Source organism: Syngnathus floridae, chromosome 1 (assembly GCF_059516105.1).
Source record: "Syngnathus floridae isolate MCC-2025c chromosome 1, RoL_Sflo_1.0, whole genome shotgun sequence".
Taxonomy (NCBI): Eukaryota; Metazoa; Chordata; class Actinopteri; order Syngnathiformes; family Syngnathidae; genus Syngnathus; species Syngnathus floridae.
In genome coordinates, this window is record NC_142413.1 from 17,665,924 (window position 1) to 17,686,387 (window position 20,464).

Consider the following 20,464-nt stretch of genomic DNA (forward strand, 5'->3'; position numbering starts at 1 on the left):
CGAGACGACAGGCTGTCCTCTTGGGCCAGCTGTCAGCGCCCTCACACTCTGTCACCTGAAGAGGGGAGAGGTGGGGGTGGGTGAGGAGGAAAAAGGTGCACACGAGAGGTAAAGAGCAGGATAATGAAAGAGTCTGAGAGAAGGGAGGGCTTGGCATGTTCTCAAATTGATCAATTTGACCTATTTGTGAACAAACATTAATCCTGGAATGGGTTTATTTTTTACCAAATGCTTTGAACCCAGGATCCCCCTTGAAGATGAACTCCTCAGACGTTGGACGGCGATGGCGTTAGACAGAGGTGAAGGTGATAAGACCTAGTGAGTCAAGGGTGAACAGCAATAGCTGATGGAAGTGGTTCAAACATTGGAAAGATATATGTCTTTTTCCCAAATAATTGGAGCAGCGAAAAGAGTGGTGACACGATGATTGGTAAACACAGAGGAAATTGCAGGGATAAGTGAGGCGATGACAAAGACTGATGCTAGGCGAATGAGTAGGAGACAACAGCTGCTTGTAGAAGAAAGGCAGCGGATATACAGCTGATTAATGAACGTGAGCACAGTTGTATGTTGGGCCAAAAGGACTGATATGCTTCAAAATAACTTTTTGAAGACTTCAAACTGCAGTATTTATTCAGCAAAAGCAGGCAGATAGGTTCATACTGTTGGATAGATGCATGCTTCCTAAAGTACTGATAAAATGTAACAAGAAGTCGATTTGGGAAGGGGTTTGTTCGTTTGTTCAATGGTACCTCAAATTCGTTGATGTATGAGCTGTCGCTTAGGCAGTTGTGTAATGACCTGTGAGCAAATAAATGAACTTGTGAGCCCTAAATCATGATAACTACCTTCACAAAAAGCAATAGATAGTGAACAATTCAACAAGGCCAATGCTGATTCTGAAAATTGGCAGAAAAAAGTTCTGATAATCAGTTTGTCTTAATTATAATTGGAAAATAAATGTACAATTTATTATACAAAATGTTTAAGTCGTAAGTTTGATTGCTTGACAATGCTTTCTCCTTTCGTATTTGTTCAACTTTTCAACAGAAGAATCTCCAAGCATAAAAACATGCAGGAAAAATATAAATGGATGAATTCAGCTTCATATTTAGGCCATAAATATATGTAGTTCAACATAATGAGTGAAGTTGCTGGTAAAAGACAATTTCTGCTTGTAGCCGTTTAACATTCAATCACAGAGAAAGAGTTGAATTAAAATGGGAGCTATGTACAGCCAAGTGCGCAGCGACAGAGTCTTTATTGTGGGAGGGGATGATGGGAATAGCTGGCGCTGGAGCGGCGATCTGGCTGGGGTGGACAAGCAGTTCTGCGGATTTCCGAATTGTAAAGTCAGTTCCTCAGGGACTGATGAGCGAAGCATCACGGGACAGACTGACACTCGGGTCTGCGCTGGCGGCGCTGCTATAGCGCTGTCCATGAGCCCGTGGCAGGTGATGGCGATTCCACTGACAGGGGGGCGTGGTCCTGTCGCAGGTGGCGCCAGCACGTGACATCATTGACATACGTACAGAGAGTTTGTCTTAATTTGAATATGAGAGGATGGAGATGGATGTGATTCACATAGAGCAAAATCACATCATTATCATAACACCCACATTTAATTACTAAATGTATATATTTCCATAACAGCACACTAATATTGTACTCTACGCATGAATATAAGTGATATCATGAAAAGGTATCACGTAAGCCAATATTATCAACCAGCTGATGAAGTGATCTACAATTCAATATACACTGCTTGCTTCAGGCTGTTTATTGCCAATTCCAAATGAAATTTATCCGTGAAGGGAATTACACATTATTTTCCTACAACACATAACTTACCAAGGCTAGCTTTCCTAATGCTAACATATAATGCAAAATCCTTTTGTTTAACTCTTCACATTCTACAATCTACTGAAGAGTATTAGGGCCGTAACAATCAAATAGGGGTGCCCAATTTTACAGTTAAAAAAAACATCAGAAATGAGCTAAAAAAAAAAAAGGGCAGTGGAGCTAAATGTGGACTCGGTCAAATGATGAACCAATTAGTGTAAAATTCAATGGTTACCCAAATCTGTGCGTTGTGGGTCAACAACATCTTGTCAACCCTCTACTCTCTCCTTCCTATCCCATGCTCCTTATTTATTAATTCGTTCATGCATTGCCAAATAAGGCATGACGCAAAGTGTAATTGAGATGGATTCTAGCATTGCAATGATAATCAGACGGCTTGTATGCAAGGATTGCTATCAACCAGGGGGCGAAAATATGCAGCAGAGTTAAATTAGATATTCATAGTCATTAATAGCCCCCGGTGTGCTATCACCATACTGCAGGTACATATATCATAGCTCCACCTGCTTGTCTGAGCTGCCCTGCCAAGCAGCCTCACCAGGGACAAATGTCAAAACCACTGACAGTGGTTTGGAGAGGCTCTGTGATCAAGTATGATACTCACCGTAAATTTTCAAATTATTATGCAAAAATAAAACTCAGCAGCAGCAACATGAGTTCCACAGACATATTGTTTGTGGTTTGCAGTGCTGTATGACTGCACTCAATCACATTTGATGTACAGTGACCGAACACAGAATTTTGTCCACTTGCGCAATCCAAGATTCATTACAAACACTGTAAAACAAATATAATTATGATAGTCGTGTTTAGTTTTGATGACTGTCCCTTTCTGAGGTATTACGTGTGTGGATTAAACATTTCAAATGTGCATTGGTTAGAATTTTAATTAACGTTAGATCAAATGAATAAAAAAAAATATGGGTATTAAACAAGGTTAAACAGCAGTTTACAGTCACTGGACGAGCAATTTAGTCTTTAGGCCAGTCGCAGAATCCTTGTAGGCAACATTGTCGAAAAGGTATTCATCCAGTAGCAAATGAAGTTAAATGCCTGTGAGTATGCATAAAATGTAAAACAGTATTTACAACCGTGTTCACTCAGGTTTGTATAAAATGAGATGAAGACGAATGGACCCCAACTAGATTTCCACTCTTTTGTCAGGTTCACCCACAAGCTGTAGAATTACTCTCTGATTCAATAGTTGTCTAGATACACTTCCACATGCAATCCATACACACATAAACACGTGCATATGTGCATACTGAATGCATCAATATGACAAGCCTGGTTTTGAAATGAATTCCCTTATTAGACAAAGTATAATTTGTAATTTGAACAATGGGTGCATAAAAGACGAGAAACAGATCATGAGAATGCAGAGGGGAGACACAGAGAAAACTTAAAAAAAAGTTAAAAAAAGTTTAACTGCTGTTAGTCTAAAAGCAAGTCGAATCCAGATTGCTTCAGCCTGCAGTTGACTATGCATTCTAATCAAGTGCTATTGGTATCACTATATTGTGCCCCCCTCCCAAATAACCTCTAAATAAGAAATGATGCACTGCGTGTAAATAGAAAATATGATTCCCAGTCCCTCTTTGCAAAGAGAAGCAATGTCATTATCCAAATTGCCTGCATCACTTGTTGACATTGTTCACACCTCCACTCTATATATTTCTTGTTGAGAATGCTGAACAGACGCATGTGAGTGCTTAATGAATATGGAAGTGTGATGCGCTGTTACCTCATTATTGTCTGGATTTAATCAGCACAGAGTGGGCACTCTCTAGTTCCTCCAATCTGCATTATTGACGTTAAGGTCCAGATTTAATGAGCCTGTGCTTTTCCACATGAGAAAACTTTGGATGTCAAAGCAAATCACCAAATACCCAAAGAGAATGTGGCGAAAGGCCTATTGTCGGTGGACATAGGGAAATTAGATTCATATACACAAACGTTTAACACACCACCGATGATCAATTTATGCTCAACTTGCTTATTTTATAGCCATCCACTTTTATAGACCCAAGATGTAATGCTACCATACACTTGTGATATTCTCAGTCGTATAAATCAAGACAACACTAAGTCTTTATAGTTCACAAAATGAACATTCTCCGTCATCTGATTACCATTGCATATGTTCTATAAAGTTAATGTCACACTTGGCTTCTGTCAAGGTCCACAAACGTCCAGTGAAATACTGCTGAATTATGAATCTAAATTGTGTCCATAAAAGTATGTTTGCCTCCAAATGACGCATTGGATATATTTAAAAAATATTTCATTGGTTAACTGCTTGATTGTTCCGAGTTCAATAAAGTTGTCTACCTCATTTACAGTTTAGAAATAAAACAATCAAGGAAAAGATCATATCAAATTCCATCCTAGTCTTATTTTTACAATTGTTGTGTTTGTGGCAAACTCAAAACTCAATATCTTGTAAGAATGCAGAAACGGTAATATCAAATTTGTTTGCTTGTGATGATAATATAATCTTATTTTCAACTGCAGGGTTTTTTTTTTCCAGCTAAATCATTATATCTGTGACTGTTGAAAGGATAAGGACCTGGGTTCTGTGAGTCGATATCATAAATGGTTTGAAGGTATCGTCATCAAAGGTTAGGAGTAACAAAGACATTGTCCGGGTGAACTGAATGGATATTTATCAGTGGTGTCATTAATTCCAGGCAAATACATAGCAGGAAATAATGAGGCTCCGTCTGAGCGGTATTCTTTAAATTGCTACTGTGCTTACAGCATAAGGTTAATAATAAGAAAAAAATGAGCTATGACTCTTCGAAATACACCTATTTATTTTTAATAGGCCCATAAGATTGAGCTCCAGTTTAAAATAGTGCAACTATTGCCCACACCTTCAAAATTGAGAATAATAAAAAAAAAAAAAAAAAACGTACAGTGATATGGATAATGTGTGTCTCTTTTGGAATGGGGTGGGGGTCTCTCAAACACATAGTAAATCAGACAAAAAAGCCCTCAATAATAAAAACAGGCTTTTATTTGTTTGTTTGTTTTTTGGACTAGCCAGCTGCATGGGTTCGTAAATGACGTTGGACATTGACAACAGACGTTATGAGACATTTCCATTTTTAATGCCAGCGAGACTACAACGGTTCCCTAAAACAGCGGAAATGGAAAATAAGTTGTCCTTATTAGTTTGGATTGTTTGCTAGCAGCTAATCAATTCGCTAACATTTGGAATCAGGGAGCACAGTTACATCCATCAATCCATCCATTTTCTAAACCAGTTTTCCTCACAAGGATCGCGACGCGGTGCTGCCTATTCCAGCCAATTGCAGAGCACACAAAGATGAACAACCATTCACAGTCACATCTACGGGCAATTTGAAGTAGTCATTTAGTTCCATTGAGACTGAAAAAAATAAAAGTGCTTACAAATAATTGAACAAATAAATAAACACACAAACGAACAAATAAGTAAGTAAATAAATAGTACTGCGATATGAGGAATAAAAAAAAAATCACTAAACCTTTTGGATTTTTTTCTGTTGGCGCAACTCCAAAGTTTTGATTCCCTCTTGTTTTAGATATTATTAACTTGTGCAGTGCACCTCATGTTGCTGGTGAGATGTGTACTGTGTACACAGTCAAATGAGGATGTTAATGGCTGAGAGGATTAGAAGGTGACATGGTTGAAAGACACATTGCAGTCCCCTCAACTAAAATAAATGCAAGTGTAAATGCTGCTCCTTCTGCCAGACAGAATACTGCTGGCAAATTAATGCCAGCTTTCTGTATGCAATCCTTGTTGTGGTGCACTGCTGCAGTAAGTGCATCAAACCGCCATCTCTCCCTCAGCTCCACTCGGGGCAAATACAAACTAATGTCCTCGCTTATACACAACTTACTTTCGGACACACTCTGATGGCCTCGATTTATGTAATTCCCCAAACACTTCTGTGATTAAGTAAGAGCCCCTTTGTGCCTCAACTTCTGCCCACACAGTTTGACTAGCAAAAGCAGATTCAAATACACTTGAGCCGTATGTCCGTGACGACAATAAATCATACAAACCGGGTTTAAGTCTGTGAAGTGGAAAGTATTTCATCTTCTTCCAGTAATCGTAAAAGTAATTGTCTTTCGGGCATTTGCTATCTCTAAAACTCAAATATAATGTGTATATATATATATATATATATATGTGTGTGTGTGTGTATGTATATATATGTGTTTGTGTGTGCGTGTGTGTGTGTGTGTGTGTGCGCGCGTGTGTGTGTGTGCGTGCGTGCAGGTAGGTGTACCTACCTACCTACCTACCTACCTACCTACCTACCTACCTACCTACCTACCTACCTACCTACCTACCTACCTACCTACCTACCTACCTACCTACCTACCTACCTACCTACCTACCTACCTACCTACCTACCAAAAAAGAGGAAAATCAACCATGCGCCAATTGTTGTGTTTGTGGGAGCACAAAATCTTTACATGTGTGGTTTTCTCCAACTGATCAATGACTGTAAAGCTCTACTACTCTATCCTGTTGCGTATTTTCCCCACTTCTAAACTGTGCCTTAATCTGTCATCTGCAGCAGTACAAGATTTATTGATGTATTGGTGCACCAAAGGCATCTATGTAGATGGCAGATCCTTCCGTTAGCCTTAGAGTGTATCATAATGTCTGTTAATTCATACAACTGCTGAAACAATTATATAATATAATGAGAATATGAGTGCATACATTATCCAAAGATGTAGGCATTCAACAGGGGGGCTGCTGGCTCTAGATTTTGTCCTTTGAGTCTGCTAGCCTGTTAGTAGAAGCTCTATTTTTAGTCTTGTTCTGTGACTTGCCTGGAGCGCCTGCCAGTTGGAAGACCTGTAAAAAGTTTGTTTTGTGGTGTGGTGTGTTCTGATAATGCTCTGTGACCTCTTTGTGGCACAGCTGTCATAAATGTGATGTAGTGGTGTGAGTGCTACTCCACGGATGTGCTTTGCACTTTTAATGACATGCTTGGAGAGTTTTCCTGTCCTGAATGTTAATAAACTGTTTCTCTGTGGAAATTGCTGAAATGTTTGGGTGTATGCTGAGTTATCTCACTGTGCTAACAATTAAAGTTGATCCTCCCTGATGATATCCTGGGTGTTGTGGGTCTATGTAAGGTTATCACTAATTGGGAAGTACCGAGCAGTTTGAAGTCACTCTCGCCTGACTCCCATTGATGGCAAGGGGTGCAATCTGTTTTTCCTCTGCCTTAGGTCGATAATGATTTCTTTAGTCTAGTCTGCATTTAGAGACTATTTTCATGGCAAGAGGACACCAGCTGAGTCATGGGTATTCAAGAGAGAGCTGAGCACATACCTTAAGGGGGTTCCCGTGCTCACTGTCCTTTTGCCTGAGCTTGGATTCTGGTGCCAACTCTGACTTTTGGAGATCTCTGTGAGAAAATCCAGCACTCATTTGCAGTGGAGAGATGTCAGTCAGAGGGTAAGCAGCTCCACAGCCTGTCTGCTTGCTTGGGATGACCGTGTTGAAGGCTGAGTTTTAGTCAATAAACAGCATTCCAACATACTGTATTGTGCTTTATGTATGAGGGCTGCATGGATAATGATTGTCAAAAGTCCAGGACTGTTTTCTGTATGCATGTTGTGACTAATTTCCCAAAGCACTTAGTCACAACTGTTCTGAGTGCAGTGGGGGGAGGTGGGTATTCGGACAATTTATTTTTTCCTCTCTTGGGGTGTGGCACTTTGGTGAGTATTTGAAAGAGGTGGGCACAGACAAATGAACAAATGTTATCCAAGAGGGACAGGTTAAAGATGTTTGTGTGTAAAGGATCTGATCATGTAGTGTGAAATCAGGAATCTGCTTTGGCTGGCAAAGATCACAAACAACATAAACCTCATCAAGTGCAATGGATTTTACAAATTGGACACATCCTTCACTTTACATTATACTTAGTTCAGTATGTCTTTTTCCTTTGTTGGAATTAAGATGTGATGGTGGTTCGTTGGGAGAATATTTTTAAATGTGCATCACCGTCCACACACCATCTGTAATAGCACATGCGCCACCTTTGTTACCTGAGGCATGCTGTGCACTCTCAGCAGTAGACTGAGAGGGTCGCTGACTTTAATGCACTTTTAGTGATCCAATTTTGAATAAAAATCCAAGCACAACATCCCTGATTTCATACTGAGGTGTTTCCTTGGCTCTCAGCTCATCCATCTTATTGTTGAGTGACCACACATTGGCGAGCAGCAAACTAGGTAGTGTGGTCAGATAACTGTAGCCCTTACATTAGGATATGTCTGCTGACAGCTACTTTGTAATATTTTGCTTGGTTCTTCAGCAGGATACTAGTTTTGGTTGCAGGAGTTCCGGGCACAGCAGAAAGCCAAAGAAGTCCAAAGAAAGCTTATGGTGCACTTTTCCAATATCCAGAAGCACTTCTATATCATAAGTTATCTTGAAGTACTAGCACCAAAATATAGATGGACATAACAGATGAAAAACAAGAACAAAGGTTCATGAAAATATGTTCCTCCTACATCATATCTTTATGTTAACATGTTTAGAGATTTTTACACTAGGATAACTTGTTAAACTGCCTGGGAAGGACGAACTATTAGCAATACAACTCAGTAAGCGTTTGTGCAGTACATTATGCTGTGGTTGGTCAATGGAACGAACAGTGCAAGTATTTACAAGACAGTTTAAAGACTAATAAAAAGGCAAAGGTAAGGTATAAGTATTGCAAAGCCAGTTGATAGTCATTTGGAGTGGATTGGGCCAAGAATACGTTTTTATTTAGTGACATGTTTTCAGGATTGCCAGTGTACATTATATGGTCAGCTGCAGTGGCACTCTACTTGAAAGCGCAATCACTTCAAAACGATCGCTTTAACTATGTGACCTTGAAGGAGCACACCAGTGTAGGTGGTGTTCCAACCCGACCGAGTAAAAGCCCCTAGGGCCACCGTGTAGCTCAAGCAAGCCAACGTGACAGCATTTTTTGTGTAAAGCAGTACACACTCTTTGTGTACGGCTGAAATATGCCTTAAAATTAAGATTTTGAACTCTATTAATTGATCATTACAAATTTAAGAGTAACTGTTAAAATTAAATTATTGATTTATGATGTATGAATGATGACATCACGGTGGAAAACTGGTTAGCACGTCCGCCTCAAGGACCTGAGGTGCAGGGTTGAATTTTGGCTCCGGCCTTCCTGTTTGGAGTTTGCCTGTTCTCCCTGTGTGTGCGTGGACTTCCTCCGGATTCTCCGGAGTGGGAGGGCGCGCCAATCTTGTCAGACAAAGCACTCTGGTTACATACACACATCATTTATTTGATGTTAAGCCACAGGTGTAATTAGATGCCCTCGAGTGACGTGTGCAAACTTTTTTTTGTCTCAGAAAGTTCTTTGGGACACCAAAATGGGAAACTGGAAATTAAAATTTTGAATAATTTTAGGAGAACTGATGTTGTAACACAGTTTCAGAACATTCAGAGATATTCTCCTCTTTTATATACATTTTATCCTCGTTTGGGTCATGTATAAATTTGCCCCAATCCCAGCTGACTTTGGTCACACGCGCTTTCAATTTCGTGTGTTTAAGAAGCATGTTTTTGGGGTGTATGGGGGTTATTTAAGTTGCTCAGTAAATGTAAGCAGAGTATTCTAAACTATGCAAGGCTTTAAAGTAGATAGAGAGACAGTCAAACAAGAGAAGCGATTGGCCCTGAATCAGAATTAGGTGCTTCGACCTGCAGTGAAAAGTAAAAATTGCCCATGACAGGCTGCTCTCGTTGTATTATGAAAGGAACTTTTAGAAACTCCACCCATTATCTTACCATATTTTTTTGCTTTCTAGCCCTGCATCAGATTGTGTCGAGCATATTTTGCAGGTATTTATATCATGCCTGCATTAGGCAAGCTGCCTCTTTGAACCACTATTTTATCAATCACTCAAAAGACTATACAGAAAACATTGAAGGAGATTTCTGTCAAAGATCGACTTGGTCATCTACAGTTGGACTTGAAATTATGAGATGTCCTTTGATGGGAACATCTGCAATGGAATAGGAAGAACAATTCTCTGTCAACTTGTGACTGGACGGACTACTACACCCCTACTCAAATGTGCTCTTTCGCTTTTGCTTGTCCTTCTTTTGCACATTGGAAGCTCTTTTATGTATGCTGACTGACAGAGTTATTAGTTTGAGTCAGATCACACAAAAAGAAGCCCAAGTAATACTTGAAATGTACTGCAGCTACAAAACCAGAAGTGTCAAGACCTTTCAGAAACACTTTGTTCCTCACACCATTCTGATTAATATTTCTAAAGTGTAACTTTTGCAAATGCACTCGTCAATCCTCCAGCACTTTAACACTTCAGTTTCGATTTTATTTATGTTTTCAGTGTGGCTCCTGAACCAATAAAAAACAAAAAGCTTTTGTGGCGTCAAATTGCGAGCAAATCCTCTCAACTAAATCCAGACCTAAACTGGTTCTGTCATTTAGGAAATATCACCTGAGTTTATTTTGTTGAATTATGAACATGTTGCAAGGGTGGCTCTAGATTTCACCAGGGAAAGAAATTCTCAAGTGAGTTGATTAATGAAGAATCTATAGCTCTTCCCCAGAAGGTAGATGGATTAATTGTCATGCTTGCACAAAAAATTCCGCTGTGCCATACAAGCCTTTGTTATCTCCATCACAAGTGCAAGAAAGATGATTTGTTCCTTTCTTTTTGACAGATTAATCAAGTGTGTCCCTAATAAAACAAAGACTGCCCTCTACCCTTATTGATCAGAAAGAATGGAGTGGGCATGCTCCTTTTGAGCATTACTATATTTATTTTCATCTCATCAAACTATGATTTCTGCCCTTTTTATCTTTCTGCTCTGGAGGCTATTGATCAGATAATGTTCCCCATCTTCAAATTTGATCATATTATAATTGTGTTCGTGGATTGCACCCTTTTAATCGGCTGTACAGTGTAGCCTCAGATCAGATAAATTAACATATAATTGTTTTTTTATAAGATAAATGGAATTAATTACCATTGGCTAGCGACCAGTCCAGGGTTAGGGTTAGCGTTAGATTATAAAGCAGCTTTAACAACATGATAAAAAAGAATACATAAATGAATAACATTTATCTCCAGGTTGGAATCATGCCTTTGGCCTGTCTGAGTGCAGTTTGCATGGCTTTTCGGCGAGTGCTCCAGTTTCCTTCCAACATTCCACAAACATGCATGGTAGTTCAAATAAAAACTCCAAATCGCCCATAGGTATGGATATGCGCCCGAGCGGCTGTTTGTCTACACTAGTCCATAAATGATGTGCCTTTAACTTGGCACCCTTCCAGGATGTAGTTCTACTCTTGCCTAAAGCCAGCAGGACTTGGCTTCTGCTCTTCCACAGCCTGAATGAGGACAAACACTATATATAGAAAGTGGAAGAATGAATCAACAATTTATAAAGCAGAAATTTGATGTATTTAAGATTTTGTGTATCTTTATATCAATGTAATTGTTTTGCAATTCAGCAGGTTATACTATAGGCCAGTGCTTATTTTCTGCAGGAAGAATAAAATATTTCATTCTTATCGATTTTAGTAAACTTAAACTGTTCTCAAGAAGGATTTTCAAGTAATCACACCCTATAGTATTTAATTTTTACTCTCTCGGTCCTTTTTCTTGCTATTAATGTTAGATGTGATTGTTGCTGGGAGGCATAGAGGGCCTCTTGTGACGCACACTCTCTGCTCCCAAGGGGTGGGAAGCAAGCAGTCTCAGCTCGGTTAAAAATGGACCTAACAAGCATTAGCCTAGATGGGCTTTTAATGGGTATACATACGTATCAAGATTCTATACCTGCGTCTACAAGGAGAAGATGAAGGGGTCTGCGTGGGTGGCTCCATTTTGTAGAGAGCAGCAACTTGGATGAGAGAGATCATTTTGCAGTTAGATATGTTGAATGCGACTGTGGATTTTTGTCCAAATTCATCATTTGTATTTGGGAATTTCATTGTAATTAATATTAGTAGTAGGAATATTAGTGGTGTTTTGAAAAGATATCTGAAGATTGTGTTGTCGTTGTTGCAAATGACTTTCATCAAAGCTGAAATTGTGCTCAAAATGTTGCATTTTCAGATCAACTTCATAGTTATACTGATTTTGTGGGATCCTGTAGGAAACACAATAAACTCAAATGACCATAAAGCTAAAATATATTTGAATTTGCTGGAAGATAAGTTTTTGATTTTTACTTTTCTATAGTAAATATTGTTGTTTTATATGCAAATGTTCTGTTGTAAATTATATTTGCATGTTTTGCATTTCATATATTTAAGTTCATAAAATGCAACACAATTTTTGTTGAGTCAGGTCTGGCAGCTGTTTTTAACTATATTTTAGGTATGGAGTCCAAAATTATTCTCACATCAAGTTTTTGAGCTACATATAGGGTCCCAGTTTAAAAATATTATAAAGTATATGTGTCTGTATCTAAATAAAACACTCAGATGGAATACTCATAAGCTTTGAAGAGTAAAAAAAACACAAAGTCCTTCTGTGCTAGCTTTGTGTTTGCAGATATTGATAGTACTAAAATTGTGGAAGCGGTACACACCTCTCACCACATTCTCAGTTGTAATTCATGCTAACACCCAACCCTGGCGGAGCTGGATCATGAGATATTTGTATCAAATTAAATATGAGTGATTTATGACCCCTTCCAAAATGGATTAAAACAACAATGGTTAATCCTTTAATTGGCTTCATCTGCTTCCAGCTCATTTCTGACTTAACTACCATAAAGCTTCAAATGCTGTTTATTAGTGATTTGGAAGCATTTCTTTGGAACATCTTCAAACCAGACACTGTGTTTATTTACATAAACACTGTAGAGTGGCTCAGCAGCTGGTGTAAACTGTAAGAAGAAAAATGAGCTCAAGTCCTTTTAAAGTAAGTAGAGTAAATGTCCTGTCAATTCAAAAACAATGCTTTCATCTCATAAACTTGAAAAATTATGCTTTTATGTGAGGACAGTGAGATTGAAACATGAATAATTTTAAATCAATTCATGGCAATCTGTCTTCGCTGGCTCACATATTTGCTACAAATATCAGAAAAACAATATCAATGAATCTTTTAAGCGTCAATGAGGTCTGTAAAAGGGCTCTAATTAGATGCTTCCTCACTTTTTAATGGACTTAATTGTGATGAAGAAGTGTGTTGGAGGCCAAGGTAACAAATGAACAAATGAAAGATTTGGATTAATCAGTGCAAAGGAGAAGGCAGCGACATTATCGTGATTGATGTGATGGCTGTGTGTCTGACAGCAGCAGACATGCATGGAACCGCAATAGACGTTTGATTAATATCATGCATTCTCAGGCGAGGGTTAAATAAGAAATTTGAGATGGTTGCATCATTTCTCATTGGTTTCCCTTCTATCTATGCCCTCAGGTTGAGCACAGGTGTCAGTTGAAGCATTATTTATCCTAAAAAGAACATTTAGACGTGTCTTGAGGATCTTTGCTAAAAGAGCTTTTGTATTTTATATGTTTGCCCATAGTTAGTAAATGTACTTTTTCAGTAATTTGCAATTAGACCTTCCGTTTGGATGTGTTTTCTCTCAGAATGTCGAGACATCTTGTTGCCAATGATGCTGCGTGAGCTGAGCAGAGCTTTGGTCACCATGGCGGACGGTCCTCATGATGAGAGGAGAAAGAGTCTAGAGTTGCTCAACAACATTCTGGAGGTCCTGAGCAAAGACAATGTGGTGAGCCACCTACACAAACACTGCAAACATATAATGATATAATGAGATCCAGCACCCGGGGGACAAAGTTGTCAAAGTCATTATGTTGTATTGTCCTGTAACTTGATTTTTAACACCTTCCCAATGTTAGTGATCCCACATGTGACTTAAGAGAAAAATGTGTGTATGCATTGCTCTTAGAGTGTACACTGTGTACTGTATTGAGATGACTGTGCACTATTCTGATGTCGACACCGACAATTTCTAGTCTCCTCCCCCAAAGCAGAGTCTGTGGCTTGGTCGAAGTCAAGCGCACACATCAGGATTTACAAACACGATATATTCTGCTTTTGGGTAAAATTTTAATTCAAACCAAAAATGCAGGTGAAATCAGATGAATCTTCTCTAAAATTGAATGCCCCTGTCCACCTATTGAATGATTTAGTACACTTCTAAATCTAAGAGGGACAAGAAATGTTTGGTCCATGAATTGACCAGTAAATAACCTTCTCCAATTACGATTGGCATTTAAAAATGTCCTCTTCATTATGCTTCTCTCATTTTGAAACCAAAACGACACCTAACAACTGATCAAACTGGATGTTCTCAGAAGGAAGTAGCCACTGAGGTTAGAGTGAAAATGTACAATAGCATGACAGACTGGAATAGTCACAGAAAAACATTGAAGGGACATTCTTGAACACCTGTTCACTTCACCTATAGTTTATAGTCCATTTTTTGGTCTTGACATTTCACCTGAAAGAGTTATTGTTGGAGAAGAACATTTAAAATGTTTTACAATCAACCCTTTGAGTACCAAAGTAGCAAAACTGCACCTTTAAGATTACAGTGACATAAAAACTGAGTATTTTATTTGAAAATTCTGATGCCGAAAGGGTTAAGACTATCAACCCCAATAATTTTCTGAATACAATGGGGAAGAAAATCACTCTTACCACACCTAACACCACAGAAGCCTATAATTGGTCACGATAATATTTTAAAGACATACAATAATCTGGCCTTTGCTGACTTTAATTGGGAAGGCAATTCACGCTCAAACAAAATGTGTGATCATCAGAGTGTTTGTGCGTAAAAGGAATAAAAGGTTTATGTTCATAGTTGGAGAGGTGGTCGTTTAGTCGGTTATCAGGTTCACACCAATATGACAACTGATTAACCCTATAGTTTTTTGTAGAGAGTTTATGTGTCCACCAAGGAAGACACCATTAACTAACACACACATCTGAAGGTGGATTTTATTTTCACATTTGGATGGTAACATTTGCTTGAAATTGAAGTCACTGCATGAGCACCCGGAACTAGCAAAACACTTCTTGTCCTTGGTTCGTCAGCATCATTAGCTCAGTTTAACCTCACCGCTCAGCAATGCATCCGAGGACTTTCTGTCCTTAATCATCACGTCACTCAGTGCAGCAGGGCCCATTAGAATTATATGTTTTGCGGCAACCTCATACACATTGCATCGTTTATCTTTAATTGCTCTGGTGATTTTTTTGACTACCTGTCGAGTCCTTCAAGAAGGAAAGGTTTTGCTTCTCCAGTTCTATTCATGTGCATTGCACTAATGAAGCAAACGTATACTGAAGGGGAAGAAGAGACATATAATTAATGGTGATGAGGATTTTTATTGGCTTGAGGGTAAAGTGAAAGTGGAGGGTGGCACAGTATGAAAATGTACAAATTCACTCATATTTGTTTACTATAAAAGCTACAACTCATGGTTTTCATTAATTTTGGGGAAGGTCAAAATGAAAAACAGTGCTGTTAAGCAGCAAACTTTTATTGGCCCCTTGATTAGAACACCTATTCCATATCGTACAATAAAAGATGTACAAACATATTATTTTGAAACACAAACTCCAATTCCTTTGTAATTGGGCTGTGTATAAAACAGATTGCAGTTGTTCTTCTCAACCTGTTAAAATATTTGCAGGTCTATTTGTTCATTGAAGGGCGGCCATCATTCTGAACATCTAAGCCTTTTGGGGATGCTCCTTTTACACCCAGTTATGAAACTCACATGTTGAATATTCCAAACTGGTGTTTTTCCATTCCTCAAATTTACCAGTTGTTCAAATTTGCTAATTGTTGAAAATGATTTTCAAATCCTTGCATTCTGTTTGTATTTACATTTTCTACAATGTCCAACTTCATTGACATTGGGGTTTGTTCATGCTAATGTGTTTATCATAGAGTGTGCATCCTGCTGTGTTTTGGCCTCTTTTGTCTCACTAACCAAAGAGGTAGAAGCAAGACTCATTAAGAAGTGTCTCAGTTCTACAAACAATTTGTTGAATGAACACATTTCTGTAGTTTTTGACCAACAGTGTGCATTATCTTTGTTAAGGCGGTATGATCCCAAGCGTGTGTCGGTATTAAGAATCCGTACTACAATGTGTGCCGGGAAAAAAAAAGAATTAATATAATCAGTCAAGCAAATAATTGTTTGTTGTTCTTCAATGTTTACTTTGGTGCTGCTTGTTGGAATTAATAAATTCTTGGTCTCCAGCTGTATATTAGTTCTGGACTGTTAAACAAGGACGAGATGACACGATAAACAATAATTCTTGCTCTTGTTTGAAGCAATTATTCATGACAGATAATTGGTTGGTTTAACTTAATCCTTAGATGTAATGAACACACAGCAGAGTGCAATCAAATCCAAGGCACATCCATGTTCGGATTGATGTTTTTGTTTTTCCTCGAATACTTGTGTTTTTAAAAGCATCAAGTTGCTGTTTGTTTCCACTCATCCATTTTCTGTGCCTCATCCATTTTCTTACCCTGTTTTGGTTTATTAGCATAATAACCATGGCAACCAGAAGGAAAAGGCAAAGAGGCGATGGGGGTGATGTTGCTTCGGAACCCCTTATGTTGCACCCCTGCGTCGTTTTTTTTTTCCCCCTCTCCTCTCCGCCTCTGTGGGTGGTGCGTGTTTAAGATGCTTTGCCAACCCACAGAGAGACCAATAGTGAGAGAGATATATTGATAGAAGGAATGAAATTCACAGCTTGATGTGTGTGTGTGTGTGTGTGTGTGTGTGTGGGGGGGGGGGGGGGGGGGGGGGGGGGGGGTTTATGAGCAACCTTTTAAGAAAAAGGACCATTTCCATATTTCTTTGTTGTGTCTTGCTTTAAACTTTGCAAGATAACATCTGTTATTTTGGGACCTTGGCACTTGTTTCTATTTGGTCCTCCCTCCAGGTTTTTCGGCATGGCTGATCAGCAAAGGCACAGATTATGACAACATGGTTTTATAAAAATCATACATGCTTAGAAATGTTGAATTTCTCCACTTGTGAAACGACCAATGCATTATTTGATCACATATTTGCACTTTTTAAATGAAGATAAGAGTTGTCTTAATTCCTACAAATGCAAAATTACCTCGCAGCCGATGAACTATTCTTTGAAGTTTCCTTGAGTTTGTTTTTAAAAGATGAATCATTTCTATCATCGTATCACTCATTTTTTTTCCTTCGATGCAATGATGTTGCCTTTTAAGCAATGCCTCGAGCATTACCAAGAGGAAAAGGCAAACTTTGCCCCAGTTCTTCCAATTTCATACTTCAGTATTTAAATAACATTTCAGTTTCAGGTTTGGGAATGACACTTCAGGAATGTAGAATGTGAATTTGAAAGCCTTGAATAGGCCTACACCTCTTTCAAATGAGAAAAAGGGATCAAAAAAGAAGAAATTTGTTTTTCACACACATGCATGCATCCAATGAGACACATGTGCACGCACACACACACACACAAACACACACACACACACGCACTCACACACACACAAACACACGCGTGCACATGCACACATTCTGCAGAAGAGTCCACTTGACAGTTAAATTTCACTGAGGCTCATTTTCTGTATGGTGAAGACTATCATGTTTTTAATTGACCTTTGAGAACTTTGTGTGGCTGCATTTTTATTATTTTGCAACATTTTAATGTGTACCTGAGTTCCTTGTTTCTTGTTTATCCTCTTCTGTTTTTGTACTTTCTTTTGCCTGGCTCTTTTCTCAGGGGGAAACATTTCAGCACGTCCAAGACATTGTGGTTTCTTTGCTGGGAATTATCAACCAGACAGTCATCACAATGGGCAGAGAACACGCGCTAATTGTAAGTACCGTATATGCTACAATGTACAAATTAAGTGTAACAATACTTATTGATTAGGTACCCTTCAGTAATCTAATGGTATTCAGTACAAGAGTTATATAAAAATATACACTTCACAAAGATTATAATGCACAATTTTGATCGACACTGTGGCAGAAGTGTTATTTCTTTTACCACTGGACAAGGTGGCTTAGACAGTGGATTTGTCAAAATTCATTTTCCAGAATTTGATTAGAGAGTGTTTTTTAGGACTAAATGTGCACTCATCAATGGCATCTGATTTCCTGGAAAAATGTTTATGCCAATTAAGTATCAAAGCAATGACAAACCCTGTTTGGAGCCAGGTTGGGCATTTAGGGCCGCTTCATGCAATCCCTGTGATGTTACACACACAGTTCATTTCAGACTGGTTCACCGGTCTATTGTGCTATAATCATGCCGGATGGCATAGTCAAGTCTTCCCATAGTTTAGATATCGCAACTACTGTCAGGTTTCATGTTCTTCCTTGAGCAAAGGAGGAGAGGGGAATAGACATTACCAGTTCAATGACAATGCAGCCTGCCCGTAAGCCTCCTGTGTGACTTCTATGACAACTCTACTTTTGTAAAACATAATCCATTATCACCAAATACGTATATGTGCTCAAATGTAGGCATGTGGTAATCCTTTAAAAATCTTAGAATTAGACTCGTAATATTTTGGATGATAGTCACGTCAGAAGGGTTGCCTCATTAATATACATATGCATATTAACACTTCCTAAATAGATCACGGTCTTGTGAACTCACTTAATACAGTCTTCCTAAGAACGTACATTGGAATGTAAATGTAAATGGAACATAATAATAGCTTGACAACGATACAATAACAATATTACTCTTCGGTCAGTGACGACTCCTTGCGAATATAGTTATATTGCTTGTCTACATGGGTTGTTGCACAGTCTGTCTTCAAATATCCTTTCCTTAAAATATTATAACGACGCCACATCAGTGCTGTTTGTTAGCCTTTCCATAGTGTTTGCTAATATATCAGCAAGCTCACGGCAACAAAGGCACAATGTATGTTGTTGTTTTAAATACACACCTTGTAATTTTCCTTATTTTATGTTAGTTTGACTGTAAACCTTATCTGAAAGTGGCATCAAATAAGCCACTATGAAGCCTATTTTTTGCCTACTTATTGTGCTGAACTTCTTTTTGTTGTCAAGTGAGCTAAGTTGAGTTCACTGCCCAAGTCAGGGTCACTTGTGTCTCAAAGCACCACTTTATTTTATTGTGTTTGTAGTTTGCAGTGGTGCACAACAGTTTGGTGCCACTGCAAACTACAAAAACGATAAAAATGGTGCCTTTCTGAAAGTTTCAATCAAAACTTAGACTTGTTATATTTGGAAAATTCCTTGTATAGGATTTCATTACATGAAGCAAGCATAAATAATTTTGTGGCCAGTGAGTGAGTTTAGCTGTTGCTAAGTGTTATACCCATGCAAACAGTATGGCAGTATATCAGATAAATTTATTGACTCTTTGGGTGTTGTTTTGGAAGAGCAGCATGCTCGCAATTTACACAGTTGACTTCATGTTGAGTCAGCAATAGACGCGCCTTGTGGAAAATAAACTAGTTTATTGTACACATGGGAGAAATATGAGGAGATGCATGGACACCATTATAGGACAACTTTGGGGCAAATGCCCAAAACATTTGTGGTAGACTGCTGCATTTTTAAGTATAAGAACATCCAGGGTTATAATTGTTAGCTATGTACTTGTCAGCAATTAGTAGTTGAATGAGGCTTACAAGGTTAGAGTTTGTATTGCTTAGAACTGGAACTGAATTGTCTTTGTTTTTGGTGACAGTCGTGTGTGTGTGTGTGTGTGTGCGTGTGTGTGTGCGTGTGTGTGTGTGTGTGTGTGTGTGTGTGTGTGTGTGTGTGTGTTTGTGTGTGTGTGTGTGCGTGTGTGTGTGGTATTCGTTTTATTGCACGAGCATTTCACTTCTAAAAAGAAAATATCTGCATCTATATACCATAAATCGTTTACCTGTCAACTTACTTGAATTGAATTCACTGTGTCAACCTGAAAAACAGACTTGTTTAACATTTTGATGAGTTTGGGGGTTTATTTTGTCTGTTGTAGGAGTATCTTTATTGTATCATGAATACCTAGGCAGCAGCTTTAAGACTGTCAAATTTATACTCGATGTATCAAAATATCTTGCGTAGTGCACACTGGCCACAACATTATTACCATGTACTAGCTACTGAGATCACCCCCAAATTTCTGTAGCCATTAAGCAAAGAATGTTAATTTTCGATTGATTCCGTCAGATAGGTGTTAATATAGCATTGAATCTTCATCATTGGCATCTTGGACAAGGTCTTCAAGGTTGCATGGGAGTTCCCCCAACCAATCTACATGTGCTTTGCAAACTTGGAAAAGGTGTTTGACCCTTTAGGTCTCATTCACGAGTGAGGGGAGGATGGAGTAGGAGATCGGCAGGCCGGTTGGTGCAATGTCTGCAGTAATCGATCTGTCGTGGTGAAGAGGTAGCTGAGCAAAAAGGCAAAGCTTTCTGTACTGTACCAGCTGATCTACAATCTCACCCTCACCTATAATCAGAAGCTGTGGGTCGTGGCCCAAAGAACAAGTGGCTGCAATAACTTTAAGAAGATAGAAAATAGAAGCTCGGTCATCT

General features: G+C 38.7%; 1 protein-coding gene across 3 annotated transcripts in view; it reads left to right on the forward strand.

Moving 5' to 3' along the window:
- Positions 1-20,464, forward strand: part of dock2 (dedicator of cytokinesis 2) — a 121,704-nt gene that overhangs the window by 62,701 nt on the left and 38,539 nt on the right. For all 3 annotated transcript variants that reach the window (XM_088380318.1, XM_088380309.1, XM_088380328.1), the window contains 2 exons: positions 13,503-13,645; positions 17,674-17,769. In XM_088380318.1, coding sequence (XP_088236444.1) covers positions 13,503-13,645; positions 17,674-17,769 — 239 coding nt within the window. The remainder of the gene's footprint in view (positions 1-13,502; positions 13,646-17,673; positions 17,770-20,464) is intronic.